Here is a 20,871-nt window from a genome sequence, read left to right as displayed (position 1 = left end):
GACGGCTCCTTGACGAATGAGAACGTGTAACACGTGAGAAGGTAACACGTTGGAAAAACGTACAAGATTTATCAACATCCGTGCTTATATATAACAATGGAATAAGAAATATTTGTAATTTGAAGAAAAAAAAGAAACACTTGTTCATATAACGTTCATCAAATCATATCATCAAGTCATACTTGCTAACGGACAAAATTGATGATAGATTAGAGTAAACGAGGTAATAAATTGTTAACAATAAGATACTGTGTCAATACAATTATATTCCCAAAAATATGATTATAATGATCGAATTACGTGAATTATTTATTTATGATTTTAATAAACGTAAGCCAAAACAAAGGTGTGTTCTTTGCATAACGTCGATGACACTTTCTTTTTATTGATTTAGATGAATTTCAATCGATTCCAATAATTTACTCAAATCTACTTCGTGTAAAGTATTTATTATTTTCTTTGATACACGAAGGAAGAATCCGAGATGGTCGTTATTAATTACTACTACTACTCGTTTATACGACCAATCTTTCGAAACATTCATTTATTTATAAACAATACACAATATATGTGGACCTGCCTCGAATATCTTAAGAAGGAAGACACAAAACGCTCGATATGAAGTATATTTCTTACATGTACAATTTTTCTTTCATATCGCAGAGGAATCTTTCGCATAATCTCTTATTCTACATCGCTGCTAATATTGATATTAATACTAATACTAATAATAATAATAATAATAATAATAATAATAATAAGATAGAAATTAAAATTAATGATAATAATAGAATTACAATTAATAATAAATATCCAGCCAGGAGGGTAAAAGATCGAAAGGCAGTAAACATTTATTTGTTGTATTCACGTAAAATGAAGAGGAAAATGATCTACAGAAAAATCAGGTAAAATCGATCCTCTGCTAGATCATGCCGAAAGAATCCTCGAGATCTCTGTAAAGAAATTGAAATGAGAAAAAAAAGAGATCTTTATTTTCTCGATTTTTGTTCTTTTCATTTCCCCGACATAATCATAAATTTGTGTTTGTTTTTGTTTGTGTTTATCGAAAATATCCATGGGAGTTTTTAAGGGCAGATAGTTTCCAAGGACGCACAGCAACGACTTTTTACAGATTGCAAATGGCATAGCCATGTTCCCAGCCTGTCAATCAGATCCAAGCAGTCGGGTCCTACGTCCGTGCACTCTTCATCGTCCTCTGTTTCTAACATAATATAATTGGACATTTTATTAGTCATTTTTTCATTAACGCGCATCTGTTGTCAAAGTGAAAAAGTGAAAAAGAAAGAGAGAGAGAGAGAGAGAGAGAGAGAGAGATTAATTTTCTACACACAAATACAATAATAAATATATATTATTCCCTCCTAGAATTAGAATTAGTAAAGTAGAATAGAGTAGTTAATTTATTTGTAAGTAGTAATAGGAAACTTGGGTATGTCATATGTCATATGTCGTCATTTGTTTATGTAATATATGAATAAAATTTGATCGATATTCTATTCGTATTAGTCGTCGTCCATCCAGTTTACATAGAAAAAAGAAGACATTCTCTCCGCCTTCATGAAAATGATGTAAAATAATGATCGAGCTTATGGTCCGCATTTCTGCTCATGATTGATTGATTGACTCGTTTAGTTATAACGTGTATTATTATTACATTTTGTACAATTATTATTGAAATCCTTTTTCCATGGTTAAAAATTCATCTCGTGAAATTTTGGTAAAAATGAAAAACCAAAAGAACCACGAAAAGTGATGACATAGTAGATATAGAGAATAATGAGAAACATAGATTTCAATATTAGAAAGACAAACAACAAAAGATAGAAAGAATTGAATTTGGATTTTTGATTTTCACACAATTCTCTTACCACGACTATCATTTTGTTGGCCATTTTGTTGGCCATTTTGGAGGCCACTTTGAAGAACCAAAGTCGTCGGAGAAAATGACGTCACACTTGGCGTGGTCTTATGTTTGAACGGTATAATTTTCGGATAATTAACGTCGTTTGGATTATTATTGACAACTTTTGGCGTAGAATTGACGTTGTAATGAAAATTAAAATGATATCTGTTGCTTTTCTTGCTAGTCGTAGTAGTGCTTCGATTAACACTATTGCTGACTTTTCCATAATTGTTGTTATTGTTACTATTATTTTTATGATTATTTTTAATTTTATCATTAATGGCAAGTAGATTATTGTTGGCAGTTGTGTACGTGTATTTGTATACCGTTGATGTAGGTGTAAATTGACGTTTAATGTTTGTGCTAGTGGTTGTGGTAGTAGTGCTTGTGCCTGTTGTACTTGACGCCAATAAATTTGGAGTTATGTATGGAGAATATTTATTTTTAGATTTTGGTGATGTATATGTTGTTCCTTCCCATGGATACCTGTGTGGAATATTATTTCAATGTTACTCCATTAACCCTTTAAATGCATCTGCCAATTTTCCTTGCATTACAGATAGACGAATATTGGACAGACATTGGACAGACATTGGACAGACATTGGACAATTATGATGATTTAAAGGGTTAAATTACCTTCGATAAATTCATTATAGTGATAAATATTAGTAGAAAGAGCAAAGTTACCTGTAATCCGTGCTATTATATTGTGCATGAGGTCCAAAAGTACCGTCTCGGCGTACGTACGTTGGAATATTTTGCGTGTAATCGGGTATTATATTTTCATGTTCGGCGACGCATTTGCCATTAAGACAATACTACAAATTCAACAGACAAATCAAATTAATTATACATTTTGTTGTTCGCATTTTTTATGTCTTACCTGGCCATCGCCACATGGAGAACCTTCGGCTGCGGGACGATATGCCACGCAATAACCGGAGCCAGCATCGAAGCAGAATAATTGTGCACAAACTCTATCGTCTTTCTGGTCCCACCCCCCAATAAGAAATCCAATTTATCATATAGAATATTTAGAAAAGAAAATATTTCGTAAGTCTTTACTTACGAAACAGGCGCTAGTTCCCCGATCTTTACGGCACTGAGCATCCAACGAAAGCAATTTGCCTGGTAAAACTCTGGGCAATGCTTCGTCTTCGTGAGGTGCATTGTACAAACACGTTGCAGTGTCTCCGCTGAAAAATACAACAACAATAACAACAACAACAACTTATTCATATTTTCGTCAATCAATGCTACTAATCGTCAATCAATACTAAGTAGCAATATAGTACTTGAGAAAATGATGGAAGGAAGACACACTGCAGTGAGACCATTTGAATCCCTTTTCGGTATGTCTGAGATCGCTCATGATATAACCATCTTCCCAACGACATTTCTCAGCCCCTGGTCCACCGAGATAACTCGGTGGTGGTGAACCATCGTGCACTGCGCCTAGTCTATGATATATATTCGTTCTCGTTTATTATTTACATTTTGCCAAAGATATTTGAAAAATATTCAATAAACTCACAAGTGACCAACTTCGTGCGCTGCCACTATAATTCCGCTGAAACCACCGGTGTCTTCTATGATAGCAACCGAGTTGACTTTTTCTAAACGTTTGTTAACCACACAGGCACCGCCGACGTAAGCAAATCCTGTAGGATAGGATTAATCGATTATTCAAGTAAATATATTCAAGTATAATGTTACTTTTCAATTCGTTAGAGAGTCAACCTTTTGTTATATTAATGTAAAAGCTCATTTCTAGCAGGGTTACCAGAGCAGAGCGAGGAATCAAACCCGGATCGTAACGACGATCAAACCCAGAGTCAGGGTTTTTAGCATAACTAATTTGCCTTTGCATTAGAAACGCAATTGAGATGCGCGTTACTTGTTAATTATTACCCATGGAACAATGACAAAACGAATTCGTTCGAAGCTAATTTATTCTAACGATCATCATGCAAACAGCTGTTAATAATCCTGATTAATACGAAGACAAAGTATATCTTTCTTTCAAAGCACGAATCTCATTAGATCATTTTCTTTTATCGCGTCTTCATTTTATTTTTTCTACGTACAAAAAGAAGGAATTTTTATTTAATTTTCTCCTTTCTTGTCACCCTATACGTATATATATGTATATATATGAAACTTACCAAGAACAAACGATTCCCATTAGTCGATAAACGCAGCCGACAAAATAATAGAAAGATGTATCATACCCATATCATAGTTAATTCGCAAATGACACATTTCAAAGAGAAAACGATAGAGATGAATTTTCGATGCAGGCATAGACACACGTATACATGTATACAAACAAATCGGGTTGAAATTGAAAAAAGCAAAATTGTGCATAGAAGACATTTGATTTTTCCAAAATTGTCACACGAAAGAAAAAAAAAAGACTTCTTATCATAAAAGAGAAAAGCAAAGAAACCAAGTATCTCTAGAGATAACAGAAACCATAATCAAGCTTTAGAACGAGGAACCGTAAAGAGAGTGAGAGAGAGAGAGAGAGTGAGAGAGAAGAAGAAGAAGAAGAAAAAAAAAATTTCAGATAGCAACAAATCCATTGCTTACGGGGGTATGGGTCGGGGTTGGGAATTGCTAGATGGCGAGAAGAAAAATCAAACAAGGAAACACATCGACCGCAAGACACATACTTGAGAGATTTGTAATGAAAGTGTGGTGGAATGGTAGTGGATGTAGCTTTTAAGATGGGAAAGAGGCTTTTGTCGAGAAGAGATTAGACAAAAAAAGGTCTGCCATTTGGTTTTTATTTGATTCGGCATTACTTCGAGAAACGTACCTGCGGTTCCTCTATTGCACACGTCATTCGCGTATTGCCTCCTGCACATATCTAATCTGTAATGTAACAATACACAAAGTTTGTCTTTACATGTTAAAAAAAAAAAAGAAAAGTAATATACTTTTTCGCTAGACGAGCAGATCTTTGATCTTAAATTAATTATTTGGGCTTTTAGAAATTTTTCATGTTCTTTTTATACTCTAACGAAGAGGGGGGGGGGAGAACGGGGACTATTTGGACGGAAAGAAAAGACGAGAGAGAGAGAGAGAGAGAGAGAGAGAGAGAAAGAGAGCGAATGAGATAGTTAATGTGAATAAACAAAGGATAGAAGAGAGGTGTAGAGACAAATTCCACAAATATGGTCGATGTTGAAGTCGAAGAAATATTTCAGTATCCTTGAAGTGTTCATCTCTCTTTGTCCGGGCCTAAATTCTAAAAATGTTAGATGATTAATGATTATTTTTTTAATAGCCCTTTCTATTTTCTTCCTAACCAATATTTTGTTTGTTTCTAATGTTAGCTCGTGAAATTAAAAAGCATACTAATTTTATCGATACGGCTAAATTAGGGTTTCCAATTGGTCACAATGAGAATGACATACTTGTACGATAAGGATTCTTAAATGTAGCTATCAATAATTTGAACAAGAAATGTTGTTAGTTTTTCATATATTAATGAATTATTCCAAATATGAACTTTATTATTTTGCTTCATCCTTCCCGAGGTATATTTCAAATAAATACTAAATCTATCGATATGAATTTGTCATTTGATATAATCACAATTAGTTATTTAAAAAAAAGCAATGAAAATATTAAATGAAGCACCCTGTATATATATATATTACAACTACTCTTACTACAACTACTCTTATCTACTTGTGGCATTTGATATTATAAAAAAGCATTGATTTATAAATTATATAATAAATTTGTTTTAATTTTTTATTTTTCTGGATATCCATCCCCTCCTATTTATTCTCTCTTGGAAAGAAAATGTTAGAAATAAAGAAATATTTGTTGTTGTAATAACTGTTGTTAAAACTTTGAACAATTAATCGCTGGCGCATTATGTACAAAAGTTAAGACGACAAACGATAATAAATATTAAGATATTATATAAAATAAGGTAAAAAATAAATGAAGCGTGTTCGCTATGTAATAAACCATACCGGCAGTTCCCTTAGTGCAGCGGCCGCCTTTCCTACGACGGCACATATCATACCTGTTTTTCGAAATAAAAATCGGCAGTATGAAATCATAGGTAAGCTGTGAAGAATTTATTTAGAGTCTCTATATATATGTATATAAAAAAATATTCATTTCATTTAGTTTTGGATGTATCCAATCATGAAACAAGCACAGACTTGCATTACTTGTCTTCTTTTTTCATTTGATCAATTATGCTTGTTTCAAGATCGAACTATTTCTCGTGGTCGAATTTGCTTTCTTTGGTCCACCCGACGATTACGCATGAAAATTCAAATAACGTTATCTTATCTATCTATCTATCTATCTATATGTTGTTCTTTTTTATTTAAGTCTATCGCTTACTTCGTCACTGCTACGGCAATATCGTAGACGGGAAGTCTCCTTTCTCGGAAAAGATATTTTCCCATATCGGTGAGAGCAGCTGCCGAATCAATGGCATCCCTTCCGACGCGATTTCTTTCCAAATATGGCGTAGCGTCTCGACCCTAAACAATTTGCCAATTATTATTTTTTCATCTTACCCTTATTATTATTATTATTATTATTATTATTATTATTAACCTTACCCTCGATATTATTATCCCGGCTATACTGATACGTATTTTTGGTCCTTTCAATAATTTATACCTTAGATCGACGCCATTCCAAAATGATACAAAGTACCTTTTTATCTGTACGTTGTCCCCACCGTGAAGTCTATCAAATAATACAACATTTTCTTTATTCATCTTTATTTCTAATTTCACATGATTATTTTATTATTATTACTATTATTATTGTGTTATTTCGTTTAACCTGTATCCGTCGTAATCAACGATACAAAGAATTTCTGGATAAATGACATATGGAGCTTCTCGTTTGGACCTATTACCCGAGGAACGTTTAGTTCTGTATTTTTTGGCCAGGTGATCGGGCTCCATTAATGCTGAAAAAGATATAAAAAGGATGAGATCATTTCTGAATAGTGTTTCATCGAAACTCGAGACAAATTACTAACCATAATCGCTGTATTCGTCGCCGTCGTTGAAAGGTTTACGAAACTTTTTATAGACAACGTGATGATTCGTAGGTTTTAGCTTGTTCCTCAGAACAGTGGTTACATTTGGTAATAATTCAGGCTGCATTAGACTCGTGCTTTTACTCACGACTTCCTGGATAACTCGTTCGGGAAGCGGTCGTATCACCAATTCTGAACCGATGTTGCCATCCTGCCACAAATCATTTTACAGGCATTACATTTGAGGGATTCATGACAAAATATTTTTCTTTACTTTAGATATGTTAATAGTGCAGTGACCTTATCAAGTTACTCAACGGCGGCATAACGGAGTTCTTTCTCTATGTATGCATTTATATACTCGTATACATTGGTCAGATGAAAAGGGAAAGGGGAGTGAAAGCGAAAGGTCAGAAGACATGAGGTCACTTGGAACAACTTAGAACTTAGTTCCATTATGCAATGGCGTACTAGAGGTAGTAGAGGTATCTAACAACCCTGCTCGATCGAATTCGACTTTGGGCCCTAAAATCTATCTTTTCATACTTTTACCGATGACTTTATAATTGCGTAATCGTTGTTCCTTTTCATTTCCTTTTTGGTAAATCGAGTTGTCGCAACAAACTTCCTATGCGAAACCACTAATGAAAGATCATCGTATTAATGAATTATAAAAAAGGGAAAATGTCAAAATGATGGTAACTCGGTTTGGTTGAAAATGCTTGTTAGAAAAAACTCTTTCCTACAAATATAACTCGTGTTTCATTTTGATGTAAATTTGTGTTTGCTACCGTTACGAAAGACGAGTAAATAACGGCGAGATGAAGTGGAATCGGTGCTAGACGATACCAGTATAAATTGACTTGGCAATGTTTAGAAGAAGCTGTATATATAACCGTGTAAATAAGGTTGCGAGAACACCGTTAAACCGTGTGAAAGTATCATCTATACACGAATGGCCTTTCCAGCATCGAATACGAGTACTTCCTAGCTGACCAAAATTAATCATTTTGATTGTTTCATTTAAGTACCTTGATAAAAAGTCCAGAGTAGCGGGTACCCGCATTTTAATAAACGTACAAGCGCTATATAGCGTACACAATTATATATTAAATATTTGCAAATGCAATATACTCGTATACTATATGTTACGACATTAGTCCGTGCATATTAGACAGAACTCTTCTAATCGAGTTATCTCAAATACGTTAAATGCTCTTGAAGAATACTTTTTGATGGCTCTTATTTGAAGTAAATATAGAAGAACATACTTAAGAACAACGGCAATTGCAATTTGTCTCTTACTTTGTACTTACTAATCGTGTGTCGAGAAAAAAGGAAAAAGAAAAGAAAAAGGAAAAGGAAAAAAGAAAAAAGAAAAAAGATAAAAACAGTTACATTAGGATGAATCGCGGTATTGCTATAATTATGACACGGTAGCTGGGTAAGTCGTGCCAGTTGACGAAAGACGGACGGGTCCGCAATAATGGAACGGTGTCGAAAGAAACATTAAGAAAGAATGGCTTCTTACAACGAGTACTTTCCCATTCGCGTCCTGGTGCAGTAGAATCGACGCCATATTCCTTCTATCTTGATAAATGTCACCGATATCGGTCTAAACAAAATTCCAAAATAACGTCAATACAAATAATGAAGTATCTCTTCCATCTTATATTGTTTTTTTTTTTTTTTTTTTTTTTTTTCATTGGAATACTTACATCGAAGACTCGTTCGTAAAGAAGACCATCAGGATGAGAGTCGTTTTTCGTAACGGTCCACATTGGCAATTGATTAGGCGACAATAATCCTTTCGTTGGCTTTAACGATAGACTAATATCACTCCCAAATGCCTTTAAATGTACCTCGGTTTTTTTTCCAGAACTTCTCTTATGTATCGAATGCAAAACCGGTACGATTTCATACGAGGGTACTGGAAACGTTATTTTTATTATTTCAAAGTATCATAGAAAAATGGAACGTCAATCTAACTATAAGAAGAAAGATAAAAACAAATTGTCGAGCGAACCAAAGAAACTTGTATCGTATTATTATTATTATTATTATTATGCCTTTTTTATTTGGTTATGTTGTCTTATGTTGTGTCGTTACCAGATTCGTGTCCCGTGTGAAAGACCGATAACATCTCTTCTCTTGTCATATGCTCGTGAATCTGGAAAACAAAAAAAGAAAAAAAAAGAAATAAATTACATAGGAGTTATTACAGGTGTACTACACTACTACTACTACGTTTGATTTTGTAGAATAACAAAATTCAATAAAAAAGTCATAAAGGAAAAAAAAGAAAGAATTTGATTATGAATTGGGAGAATCCATAGTCCGTGACGCGATCGCTGTTCGATTATGTAAATGACGTAAACTTAGTAGTAGTAGGGACCCTTCGAAACCGGTAGTGTCGCAATTTCATTCTCTCTCCGAGAGTACGTATAATAATACTCTCCTTGTTATGGAGGAACATTAGAATTTTTTTTACTATTCCCACGATTACGTAGCGATTCAAGTTTTCCACGGTGTTATATTTCAACGCTTTCGCGATTTCGCGATTTCGCGAAATTGCTAATTTTTCTTTATCCGATTTGATCATCGGTTATTGACCGAACGAAACGTTACTAAAGTAATCGCTTAGAGTCAAGCTCGATCATTATTACAGGCTGCTTCTCCTTTTATGCCAACGCTTCGGACAACAACCGATAGTTACGTGCTCGTCATAAGGAAGTATTATATTCCTGCTCATTAGATTGAACTTTTGTCGGAGTCATTGGCACGAATTTTGTTCTTTTTCAAGGCCAGACGCGACATTTCTCTTCTTAGAACAGTAGTTATTACTACCCTAATATGAGTGAAAGTGATCGACCTTACAAGCTACGTAGATACAACATTTAAAAAGATGATAATAATAATAATTAACGAAAGGATTAACCACCAAAAGATTGCTGATTGATCTTCGTTTTTTTTTATTGTTTTTTTTGTTTTTTTTGTTTTTTTTTTTTTTCCAAAAAATAAAGACGTGTATGGACGTAAGTAATTACGCGTGTCCATGAACGTGTCTCTTTATATTACGTATATTTTATTACCTTGTGGCATCGTGCGAGTGGTAGAACGGCCATGCAGAGAAGGACAAGGGCGCGAATCATTTTGCGTGAAAATATTCCCGATTGGCCGCGTCACGTCGCTGAAACAAAAATATATGACGACGTATATGTATAATAATGAAATCTGTAGAAAATCCAATGAAATTGCGTGATCAAAGCGTGATCGAATCTAATCGATTTGTATTATTTCTTCTTTTTATCTTTCTATTAAATATTGGCTACATTCGCTTTTATAGTCGCGTTCAAATGTTTCTTACCGATTTCTAAATTTAATGCTTAATCGAGCGAAATAAATGCATTTCTTTTCTACCAAATGCATCTCAATAGAAGAATTGATCATCGATTTAATTTTATCGATTTATTTTTATCGATTTATATGTTCAAATCTATGCAATTTCTGAAGAAAAATAATTCCGTTCATTTCGTCCTCCGAAAAAGATCTATTGTTTCAACTTCTAATACAATTGTAATGTCTAGTCATGGAGTAATACTACGGTGTCGACCTTCTTTAACGAAAGGAAAGTCGCGTTTTGCAGTTTATCGAGGTCATCGGGCAGAAACCTTAACTCCCACGAAAGGATTATGATGGGGTGTCTCTCATGCCATTATAATTGTAACATCATTTTAGATCAATTTTTCTCCTATTCTCCATAGTGAAAGTCATTAACAATAAGATAAGAAATTGCCGAGTAGGAAAAAAGTTGCTTCTATCAACACACACACACACACCCAATGGTAATGTAGTGTGTCCTTACTATTGTAAATTGTACAAAAATGTAGTTGTTGTAAAAAACCTTTGATCCGTTTTTCTTCGAGTTTTACCATAACAGGGATGGATAGTTTGCTCATCGCGTCAACGTACAATTTTTGCTCATTGGATTGCTTGCTTGTTGGAAGATGAGAAGAGGAGATCTCTTATGCCCTCGCAATGGTCAAAGAATCGAGGTCAAACCAAACTTGTAACAAACTCATTTCTTCATAAAATGTATGTACAAACTTAATAACCAACCGAATAATATTAGTAAAACAGAAAGGAGGCTTATCGCCGCGTTCACTCATAGACAACATATTTTACATCCCATTTGAATTTTGCCAGTGTTTATTTTTACAACGACAAGAGAAACACGAAAGCAAAGTTACGGAAACATTCTCATTAAAAAGGAAATCCATTACCAACTGGTTAGTTGTTTCACTTTCGTTCTTTCTTTTGTAAAAAAGATAAAGAAAAAAGAATAGAAACAAGACCAAGCAGAAGTTATTGAAGAAACCGAGAAAGAAAGAGAATCATGGTGTAACTTGTACGATCTCGAAAGTTTCTTCGCGTTTGATTGCATTTCGTAAGAAAATAGATAAAAGAAGACAAATCTTTTTTTTCTTAGCTAATTTTTGTAATATCCAATGAGCGGATATCGAACGAACGAACGAACGAACGAACGAACGAACGAACGAACGAACGAACGAACGAACGAACGATCGATCGATCCTTCATGAAAACGGAGACAAATCAAGGACAACGCGTTATCTTCTCAAGAGAGTGAAATGAAAGAGATGTAATCTCATAGCCTGAATACATATGTGAAATAAAAAAAAGCAACATACAAATTAGGTTTTTTTCTTCCTCTCTCGTTGTTGTTGTTGTTATTATTATTATTCATTTAATTGAAAGCTTTGGAAGCCTTTGAAAGTCTTTGGAAGAAATATCGTAGGTAATATCGTGGGTAAAAATAAAGGAGTTTATTGTCGAACGGAATGATATTCGTCGAGGACAACAGCTATGCTGGTGCTATATGCGCACCAATGACGTGTCCCTGAATAATAAAGGACAACGTTGAATCCAAGAAGGAAGCCTTCTGTCTTTTTCCTTTATTTTTCTTCCCGAGTACAAAGCTGTAATCGAAACATATCGACTGCGAATAAGAAAATGCATCTTATAAAATAATGCTGTGGAATTTGGAACGAGATCACGAGACCATATCCGCTTGCATTTCATGGGATATGAAATATAGCGTGTGAAATGAAATTTAACCTCGACAACGTTCTCTCTCTCTCTCTCTCTTAGTAAAACAGTAAATACATTTATAACGATTTACAAATAATAATCGATAATGCAAGTGTGAAGTACGTAAATGTTCTAATTGCTTTTTAAGATATGTGTATACGCGCATATTTTACTGAAAATGATCTTAAGGAAATGCACAAACGAAATGATACATTATTCATGATATTACATGTACTACGTTGAGATTCTCGAGAGTGACCCTGAAGATTGCGTTCCGAGGCTTCTAACGTTCCAAACACTACTATTATAATAATTATTTATACAAATTGATGGATATGAAAATCAATAGCGTCGATTTGGCAACTGATCGAATGTTGTTTTGTTACCAAAGTAACAACAATACAGCCCTGTGATTCTAATTTTGCAATGTAATTAAGTAGATAAAAAATTTGGAAAGATTCGATTTATTATTACTCTCGGAGGAAAAAAATATAAGAAGCTGGACCAGACGATCGTAAAACGCTACCACCAGCATAATTAGCATATTTCGTAGAAATATGTACGACACAATATTTAGGCGATATTCATTCTCTCTAGGAAACCGGTTTCGATGGTACTACATATGTACATCAGTTGCAAATTTTCTTCAGAAATAAGCACCAAATTAATTGTGACTATTCCTTTCTTATCTACACACAACGATTTGACAAACTTTAAATCATCGATTTTATCGTCGTTGATTTTCTAACGGTCCTACAACTTTACAGATTATAATTACGTCTTATTAGATACCTACATCGTCTCGTACGTCAAAACGGTAGGAGTTTAAAATCAATGCGAGTTTCAACGAGTTTACTACTACTGCTTACTAATGCGTTGATGATGCACACGTGATCGAAGACTAATATAAAATTCGACATTTCTTAACGCATCTTCTATCTCGGTTCTCACGGTCTTCCCTAATTTAATTATTCGTCATTGGCAAGAAAAAAAAAAACATGGCAAAATATTCATTCTACGAGACGAACGAGTTCTACGAACCTGATCGTACCTGCGATTTCCGATGAAAACCAATGAAAGACAAGTGTAAACGATGTGACTATCCTAAATAAATTATCATAATATTTGCTTTTTTCACGCTGCTTTTGTCACGCAAATATTTTTAAATAAATCTTTATTTTGTCCTTAAACATTATTGTTTAAATAAAATCTCTAATTTCAACATGAATTGTGTATAATGTTGCATGGCCATTGCACGTAACGATTACTACATGCACGCAACAATTACAGGTATGTAATGACAACCCTGTAGTTGGCATGATCTATGAACTATGCGATAAGAAGATGAACATGAAGATGAACATGAAGATGAAGAAGAAGAAGAAGAAGTCGAAGAGTCGACGATTAATCTTTAAAGTTACTGCAGTTTGCGCAATCCCATGGAAGAAGATTATTAGCTAGCGAGAAAAGGTTAGCCAACTTTCTAACGCAAAATAGAGTCACGTGCATGCCGTCGGTATACGGTGTACAAATCGAAACCTTATCGAAATCTTCTGAAGATCTAATGATTAACTTAATGACATCATTTTTCTCACCTAATGTCGATGCAACCCTTAATATAATCAAGAGTTAAATTAATGCTTCTATCCGCTCTGATAATTCTTTTTCTTTATTTCTTCCTTTTCATTCATCGTCGTCGTATCGGTTGACGGAATCTCAACTTTGCGGTGACCACAATGATATTGTGTTGCGATGGCACCAACCTTGACCCGTATCGAACTAGACCGCCGATCGATCCTAAAGTAGGTTCTTCGTGTATGCACATTTCGAAATGATCGACCCAACAGAAATTTCACTTCGACCGTGACTCGGGTCGGAAAGTGATATGAATGAGGTTCTTTCTATCTGCCCGAGTCTACGTGTACGTGCTGGCTCTCGACGTACCTGCCTGTGCATCAACAATTACCAAAATGACCAATCAAACATATGATTTTACTTATTTATTTTGAGATTCTTTTAGACAGAAGGTAGTAGTATTGGCTCATTTGAATGGATATCACAGCTTACCACCAACGTGCACGGCAGCAAAGCTTCTCAACCTTGACCCATATATATATATCTGTGTGCGTGTGTGTGTGTGGTTAACATGCCTTTATGATAAATTTACGATTGAGTGTGAGTCTACAAAATTATATGTCACTTTCATGTGCTACCTAATTAATAAGACATTTTTCTCTCTCCCTCTTCTTCCTATTAGATTTGCCGTGTCAATGCAGTTATTGTATTTATTCTCTCGAGGTTAATTTACTAAGTATTATTAATTAATTCATCTAGTTATTGTTAGCCGCGTAGCCTTCCATCGTCGTTCAAATTGTTAACTCTATGTTTTTATCTTAGGTTTGGTATAAAAAATGGTAGTAACCTTGACACGTGTACACCCCTCTTTGAAGTGGTGAGGATTTGCACGCGAGTAGCATATTAAACAGACTAGCTGGAAATCCAATGGAAAAATGTCAATTAAAGAAAAATATCATTGATAATAACTAATTGTTGCATTATTATTTGAATTGGTGTATTTTTCATCACACCAGGGGATCACAACAAATGGATACGTATGTATATTTTGGTTGTGCATTTGAATGCTCTTTGGTAGAACTTATCGATTCGTCGTATCAACAAAATTATGCTCGCAAATCACGTGCTATTCGAAAATATTCTCCTTGCGCGTGCACTTGACACGGAAACGGATTTTAAAACGATTGCGTTGTAATAAAATACTCCAAGCGACGACGAAGACGACGACGACGACGACGATGACTCGAGAAAATTTGAATTTTCTTTCTTTCAAATGACAATTTAGGATAATAAATAAATGTTGGATTATTTGATATTTGATTGATAACAATATTAAGCATCCTTTCTAAAAGAAATCAACGATGACAATAACGATAATAACTTAGCATTTTCCTTCCTTATGAATATGTATGAGTGGGCGTACGTGGAAGTAGAGATCCAATTAGATTGTAGATTTTATTTCGTCCTCGTTTCCTCATATTTTCAGTTATTACAATCATGAAAACATGTTGAACGAAAGAGATAGGGATTAGTTGAAGAATTGAAAATGGCACCCCAAGAGAGAGAGAGAGAGAGAGAGGAATGAACGTTAAAATGAAAAAAATGTATTCTGGGTGCGCCTGGCATTGTGCTGCCTGCCTGCCTGCCTGCCTACCTACCTGCATGCATGCATGAGAGTAGTAAGCAAGCAATACGTAGTACACCGTCGTCAAGTTGTCTTATTCGATTGAACAAATGCAAACAACAAGAAAGAAATAAACTAACAAGTGTGCAATCGAATCGAATGGAATCGAGAGTAGAATCGAGAGTACAATCGAATAGAATCGAATAGAATCGAAGAGAATCGAATCGAGTGGAATGGAATGAAACTGAACGGAATGGCAGGAGTGTTACAAAATATCAGCTTTCACCGCGCGTATCACCGGTACACGAAGGCAAACGTAGCAAAAGCACGTTTGCAGCGAAACAAGTTATTCGTCTCTCTCCTCGAATTCATCCGTTCGGAAAGAACTTCTCCAACTCTATCTTGGGTTAGTTGTCCTTTTCTAACAGTTCCTCTAAGCGTATAAATAACATTCGTTGATCGATTTATTCATTTTTAATGGCGTGACTTGGAAGATAACGATCATGACAGTACATTGCTTGACTGGTTCCACGCTAAAGGGTTAGTTAACTATTGCAGTTGACGATAATTCCCTAATCCTTTCTAACAAACGGCGAGAGAGAGAGAGAGAGAGATGACTACTTTTAGAATGGTCGTTCCAAAGCCACCTACGTTCACGTGGTGGTCCACGTGAGATCAAACGAGGAGACTGGAGAGCTCAATGCTACAGGATTGAAAGTTAACTTTTTCCCCTTTCATTTCTTCTTCTTTCATTACTTCTCTACTATAACCTGTGTCTATTAAATTACGTTTCTTGACAAATGTTCCTTTGCATTTGTTGAACGTCCAAGAACTATTTGATTTTTCAAAATTGTCTAAAACTCAATTCCAAAAAGTTGCGAATTAAAGGAAACTCCGTATATATGTATGTATGCATGTATATATGTCGACGACGACGACGACGACGACGACGACGACGAGAAATGCGTTCACTCGCGTTTAAGGCTTGTTTTCTGCATAGCAGATACTGTAAGTAACGTGTTCGAAAGTTTTCGTCGAGAATAGTAGGAACACGTTCAACGACCGATCGTCAACTTTGATGTATCATAGGAAATAATAATAATCGTTGGTAACTATGATGATGCACGCTCGCCTACGCTGTCATTACTTTTTCTTTCTTTTTTTTTTATTTGGACTCACAATTAAACGGCGTTCACTTCCGAGAGATTCGATCATGCTTGAAAAATTGACGATCGCTTCCTTGTTCCTTTTAACCTTTATAATCGCGACATGTAACTAATGTAAGATTTATAAGCATATACTTTGCTTGGAGTTTTTAATCAAAGTTATCATTTTCTTTGCTTTTTCTTTGCTTTTTCTTTGCTTTTTCATTCGCTTTCACGCGCACGAACAAAACTATTACTAATTGTATAAGGAAATATTCTCTACGTTAGAGAGTTTCCTTCCGTCTCGAGTCGCTCCATTTCCATTTCTCTACTTAAACTTGATTCCTTATTTCGATAATGTTATAATATTACGACCGAGTAATAGAATTTGTAGCTTTGTTTTCGATTCGTTTTCGATTCGTTTTCAATTGGTGGCAAAAAGAAGGGATCTCGTTCTTAAGTAACTTTCACGCGAGCAACCCGGAGAAAAGTAGCGACCTTTCGATGAGCATTCACGGTGAATAGTTCAAGTGCAAAGTGGGACAAAGAGACGGACGAACGGACGGACGGACGGACGGACGACTTCGTTTTCTCGTCTTTTCCATTCAATTAAAACCTCTTCCCAAATACAATTTTATAAGTGAAAACAAGACCGAATATAAATTGGAAAAAAGAAGAAAAGAAAAAACCAAATGTAGTTTCCCTACATTTGTAGTGGTTGTTTTTGCTGGAGGAAGTGTAAGTCATCGAAACCGAGAGTTGTAGCTTATCCATTTGAAACCGCACGCTATAAGTTATCCGCATAAGTTATCCGCATAAGCTACGTATAAGCTACGTATCTCGCTCACTCTCTTTCAAGGAAAGTGTAACAACGGCCTGTTCGACAACGTTCAACAGAGAAATGAAAGTGGTAGAGCTTCGACTATGTCCCGATAAACCAAACTCGGTAAATTTGTAGTCGTCGACAACGTCCTTTTCATTTACTAAGAAATATCAAATAAACTCGTATTGAAGAAAACGCGTATCATAATTAACAATTATTTCAATCCTAGCCTATATATTGACCACAATTATGGTCAATAAAATGATTGATTTGACAATACTGAAGGTGGGAAATTTCCATGGAACGTATGGCGAAGACGTCGAAAGGAAGAGACAAATAAATAAATAAATACTCGAATGTGGAATCTTTAAAGCTGACGATAAAATATATAAACGACGGACATTTGCTGTATGAACTGTACTTAAACGTGATCGTGGCACTTTCACTGCAAATTCAAGCTATGGTGGTCGCCATTTGTTATTCGTTTTATTTAATCATAATAATATAAATATATCAACATGATTTGTGAAATTGGAAGGAAATATGTTACACCGAATGGCATTTGTTTCGAAGCAATAATTAATAAGGAATAAAATTAGAATTAATTTGGATCCGTCGTTACTCTTTTTTAAACGCGCTCGTCCAATATACATAATAGATTAAGAAGGAAAAGGTCAAGACACTTACGTCATTTATGTTTGGTCAGAACGAAGATGGTTCCAACGGTTGTATGATTTTTGACGGTCCTCATGTTTCCATTGTCACACTGGTTGAAATCTTCGACATCGTCGGCGATGACGACGACGACGATGACGACGACGATGAACGAAAACGAAAAACTTGCGCGTCGTATATATTTACACGCGCAGCACTCGCTCGTAATTAACAAAATCAAAATACAAAAATGACTAATTTCCTTTTATTTAATTTTTTCTTCTTTCAAAATTGTTTTTCCACTAAATATTGAAATTTCACTAAACACAAAAAAGAAACACAAATATGATCCAGTCGTAACTTGTGAAACAATTCCTGGCCGGTTGTTCAAAAGTAAGAACAACAAAAGGAAATGGAAATATTGAAAAAGTACCTAAGCAAAGATGATTTATCTAATTATCTTCTATTAGATACTTTAGTCCAATCCTATTTTCATATAGTTTTTCGTCGAAAGACCTATTAAAAAATACCTATTAGTTTTTTTTCTCTTTATCTTTTTAATTTGTTTTGAAATCGGGTGGAGAACACGCTCGCAAACTCGTCCTCTTGTAGTTACGCAAACCCGGACGACAGCCAGAAATAGAAAAAGTTTGATGCCTTTTAGACGTTTAAAAGGATTGAAGTCTTTATATGTACACCTTCTTATTACCGTCTCGTGGCAGATCATACGTGCTCATTAGAGGAGATTTTTTAACGAACGTTTCGCGATTTCCGACACAGAAATTTGAACAAAAAGTAGAGAAAGAAAGAAAACAAAACAAAAAAACAAATGTTATTAAGCGAGTTAATTACATCTTACAATTAGATCAAACAAGAAGTACAACGAACGCTCCTCCTTCCTGATAAAGCAACACGCGCCATGATTATAACTTGGAAAACATACGAAGATGTATACGCTCGCGAAGCATTCAAATCACCGAAACTCGAGAATAAACTCCTTCGTCGTTTCAATGTGTTTATAGATAAAATAATAAAAAAACAAACAAACAAACAAAGTAAATATATAATATTAAATGAAATAATATAAAAGAATGTAATATCAATCTCTTGTTGTCTCTTGTACACTCTTGTCTCTTGTTTAAAAAGATACCTTGTTTTAAATCAAAATTCCGAACTCGAACTGATCAAATTCACTAAAAATTCGGCAAAAGTCGAACAAAAAAAAAACTAATAATAATAATAATAAAACAAAATGAGAGAGAGAGAGGGGGGGGATAAAAGAAAAGGAAAAAAAAGGAATCGGCCTTAATTTGTTGAAATCTCGTTGAAATGTCGGTTAGAAAGAAGGTGGAGGAGGAGGAGGACGACAACGGCCGGATCGATTCTCGAACATATCTCTATCCGGCGGTCTCCGCGACACTGACTTGGACGTCGCGTTTGCGCTTAGGTTGCGCTTCGACGCCGACGTCGACGCTGACGCTAACGCCAGGGGATGGAAAATAAGGTGCGCGCGAAACAATATTCAAACGGAAGACACCAAAGCACAAACAAACACGAGGATATCAAATGTTCTACAATAATATTTCCATCATTTCTTCTATTAATTCAAACGTTAAATTATGTGTGATATCATTTATAGGTTGAAAAAATAGTTTAAAAAGAGTGTATTCGACTTTCTACAACTTTCCAAGATATTCCGGTTTGAATAGAAGACGTTTACGTTAACCCACTAACCCCTATATAATTTCATTCAAATTCACTCCTACCCTAAGCTGTTTTCTATACGAATTGTGCTTTTTGTTAATTTCGCCGTTTGTTGGTAACTTCATGAAAACGCAAGTCAAATTTGACTTATCTGATTTGGAATGTAGGCAAGGATGTACGAAATAGATGATTCGATTGATAAATCAAGAGTTAAGATTGACTGGAAGTGACTGACCTGGTCACGCAAAGTTTAGACATACTTCCGGTCGAACGGCATGCAATTTTATTCCCGCAATCGTTTCCTCTTAGAAAATCCGAGGTAATAAGAAGGAGTAGAAGAGAACAAAGATTATACCGTGCACCGACGCGTTGACATATAATAATAAACAATATTTAACTAATTGCTTAAAAATATCAAATCAAATGTATACAATAAAGTTAATTAAATAGAATTTCAAGAAGGACCTTAATAATTGACTAATTCGACAACGCTTACGTATCGTTAGATATATATAAAATCTATTAGACTTAAGTTACCGATTATTTCCAGTTTCCCGTTTACTACTTCTTACCTCTCCTCTCCCCCTATTAATCTTTTCATCTCGCTTTATACCAAGTTCTTTGCTCCTGTGTCTCTTGAGAGGGAAAGTATTTTATAGCACGGTTCGCTTAACAAGAGAAAGGGGACACGGTTCGCTCCTAATTTCTGTTTTAACTCGGTATACAACCTATATATGTACGTGTACCTTATTTAACTCTACCAAAAGTCCATTATGCACGCGTCATATTATTGCTCTATCTTTCATTTCTTACACGATAAACTATAACATTTATTAATGAACGATTCATTCTCTCTACTTATCGATTATTCAATAATCATTATTGTGATAACATTTGATAATTTGTTGTCTTTTTATAAATACTCGACGCATCGTACATAAACATTTCTATACTTTGACGTTAATTGCAAAAGTGAAAGTGCGCTTCGTTCTCGACGTTAGAGTGCACAGCTAAAGTCACGAATTAAAAAAGAAATCCTGGCTCGTCTTCTATCTTTCTCTCTCTCTCTCTCCCTCTCTCTCTATACCCACCACTTTACGTAACTACTGATCTTGATATCCTTTTTGCTCTTTACTTAACATTACTTTAACTAATTCTCCGATCGATAAGTAATGGTAATAATAAAAAGATACGGATCAAAAACAATAATTGGACACTCGTCATTTGTTGTCAATTTCCTTTTTCATTTTTATCTCTTGAGAGCTCAAAAAGTGTCATACGG

At 34.9% G+C, this 20,871-nt stretch overlaps 1 protein-coding gene across 12 annotated transcripts; it reads right to left on the bottom strand.

Moving 5' to 3' along the window:
• Positions 1–248: 248 nt before the first annotated feature.
• On the bottom strand, positions 249–20,161 carry LOC107070386 (sol narae). Of its 12 annotated transcripts, none has more exons than XM_089175975.1 (19): positions 18,595–20,161; positions 18,416–18,490; positions 17,919–18,205; positions 10,048–10,145; positions 9,065–9,125; positions 8,674–8,885; positions 8,487–8,570; positions 6,956–7,166; positions 6,754–6,883; positions 6,525–6,654; positions 6,301–6,443; positions 4,748–4,803; positions 3,461–3,587; positions 3,222–3,386; positions 2,996–3,122; positions 2,810–2,914; positions 2,614–2,744; positions 1,890–2,410; positions 249–1,222 (listed from the first exon to the last, which is right to left on the bottom strand). In XM_089175975.1, exons 4-19 carry the CDS (start codon positions 10,105–10,107, stop codon positions 1,086–1,088), a joined length of 2,400 nt encoding a protein of 799 aa, XP_089032101.1. In that variant the 5' UTR covers positions 10,108–10,145; positions 17,919–18,205; positions 18,416–18,490; positions 18,595–20,161; the 3' UTR covers positions 249–1,085. The 12 variants fall into 12 exon arrangements, with proteins under 12 accessions (XP_089032101.1, XP_089032100.1, XP_089032102.1 ...); XM_089175974.1 differs by lacking the exon at positions 18,416–18,490 and adding an exon at positions 18,319–18,401; XM_089175976.1 differs by lacking the exon at positions 18,416–18,490 and adding an exon at positions 18,319–18,401 and having other exon boundaries at positions 18,745–20,161.
• Between the last annotated feature and the right edge of the window lie 710 nt (positions 20,162–20,871).

Source organism: Polistes dominula, unplaced genomic scaffold, assembly GCF_049000335.1.
Source record: "Polistes dominula isolate Pdom_NZ unplaced genomic scaffold, Pdom_raw_medaka contig_21, whole genome shotgun sequence".
NCBI classification, from domain to species: domain Eukaryota; kingdom Metazoa; phylum Arthropoda; class Insecta; order Hymenoptera; family Vespidae; genus Polistes; species Polistes dominula.
This window is presented reverse-complemented; position numbering and strand designations above follow the sequence as displayed.

What these genes read in the sequence shown, in the direction of transcription:
- LOC107070386 (XM_089175975.1), bottom strand. Translation starts at nt 10,107, where the DNA reads ATGATTCGCGCCCTTGTCCTTCTCTGCATGGCCGTTCTACCACTCGCA. An exon ending in CACTCGCACGATGCCACAAG is followed by an intron (nt 9,126 to 10,047) that starts GTAATAAAATAT and finishes TTTGTTTTCCAG; the next exon opens with ATTCACGAGCATATGACAAG. An exon ending in GGGGAACTAGCGCCTGTTTC is followed by an intron (nt 2,915 to 2,995) that starts GTAAGTAAAGAC and finishes GGGTGGGACCAG; the next exon opens with AAAGACGATAGAGTTTGTGC.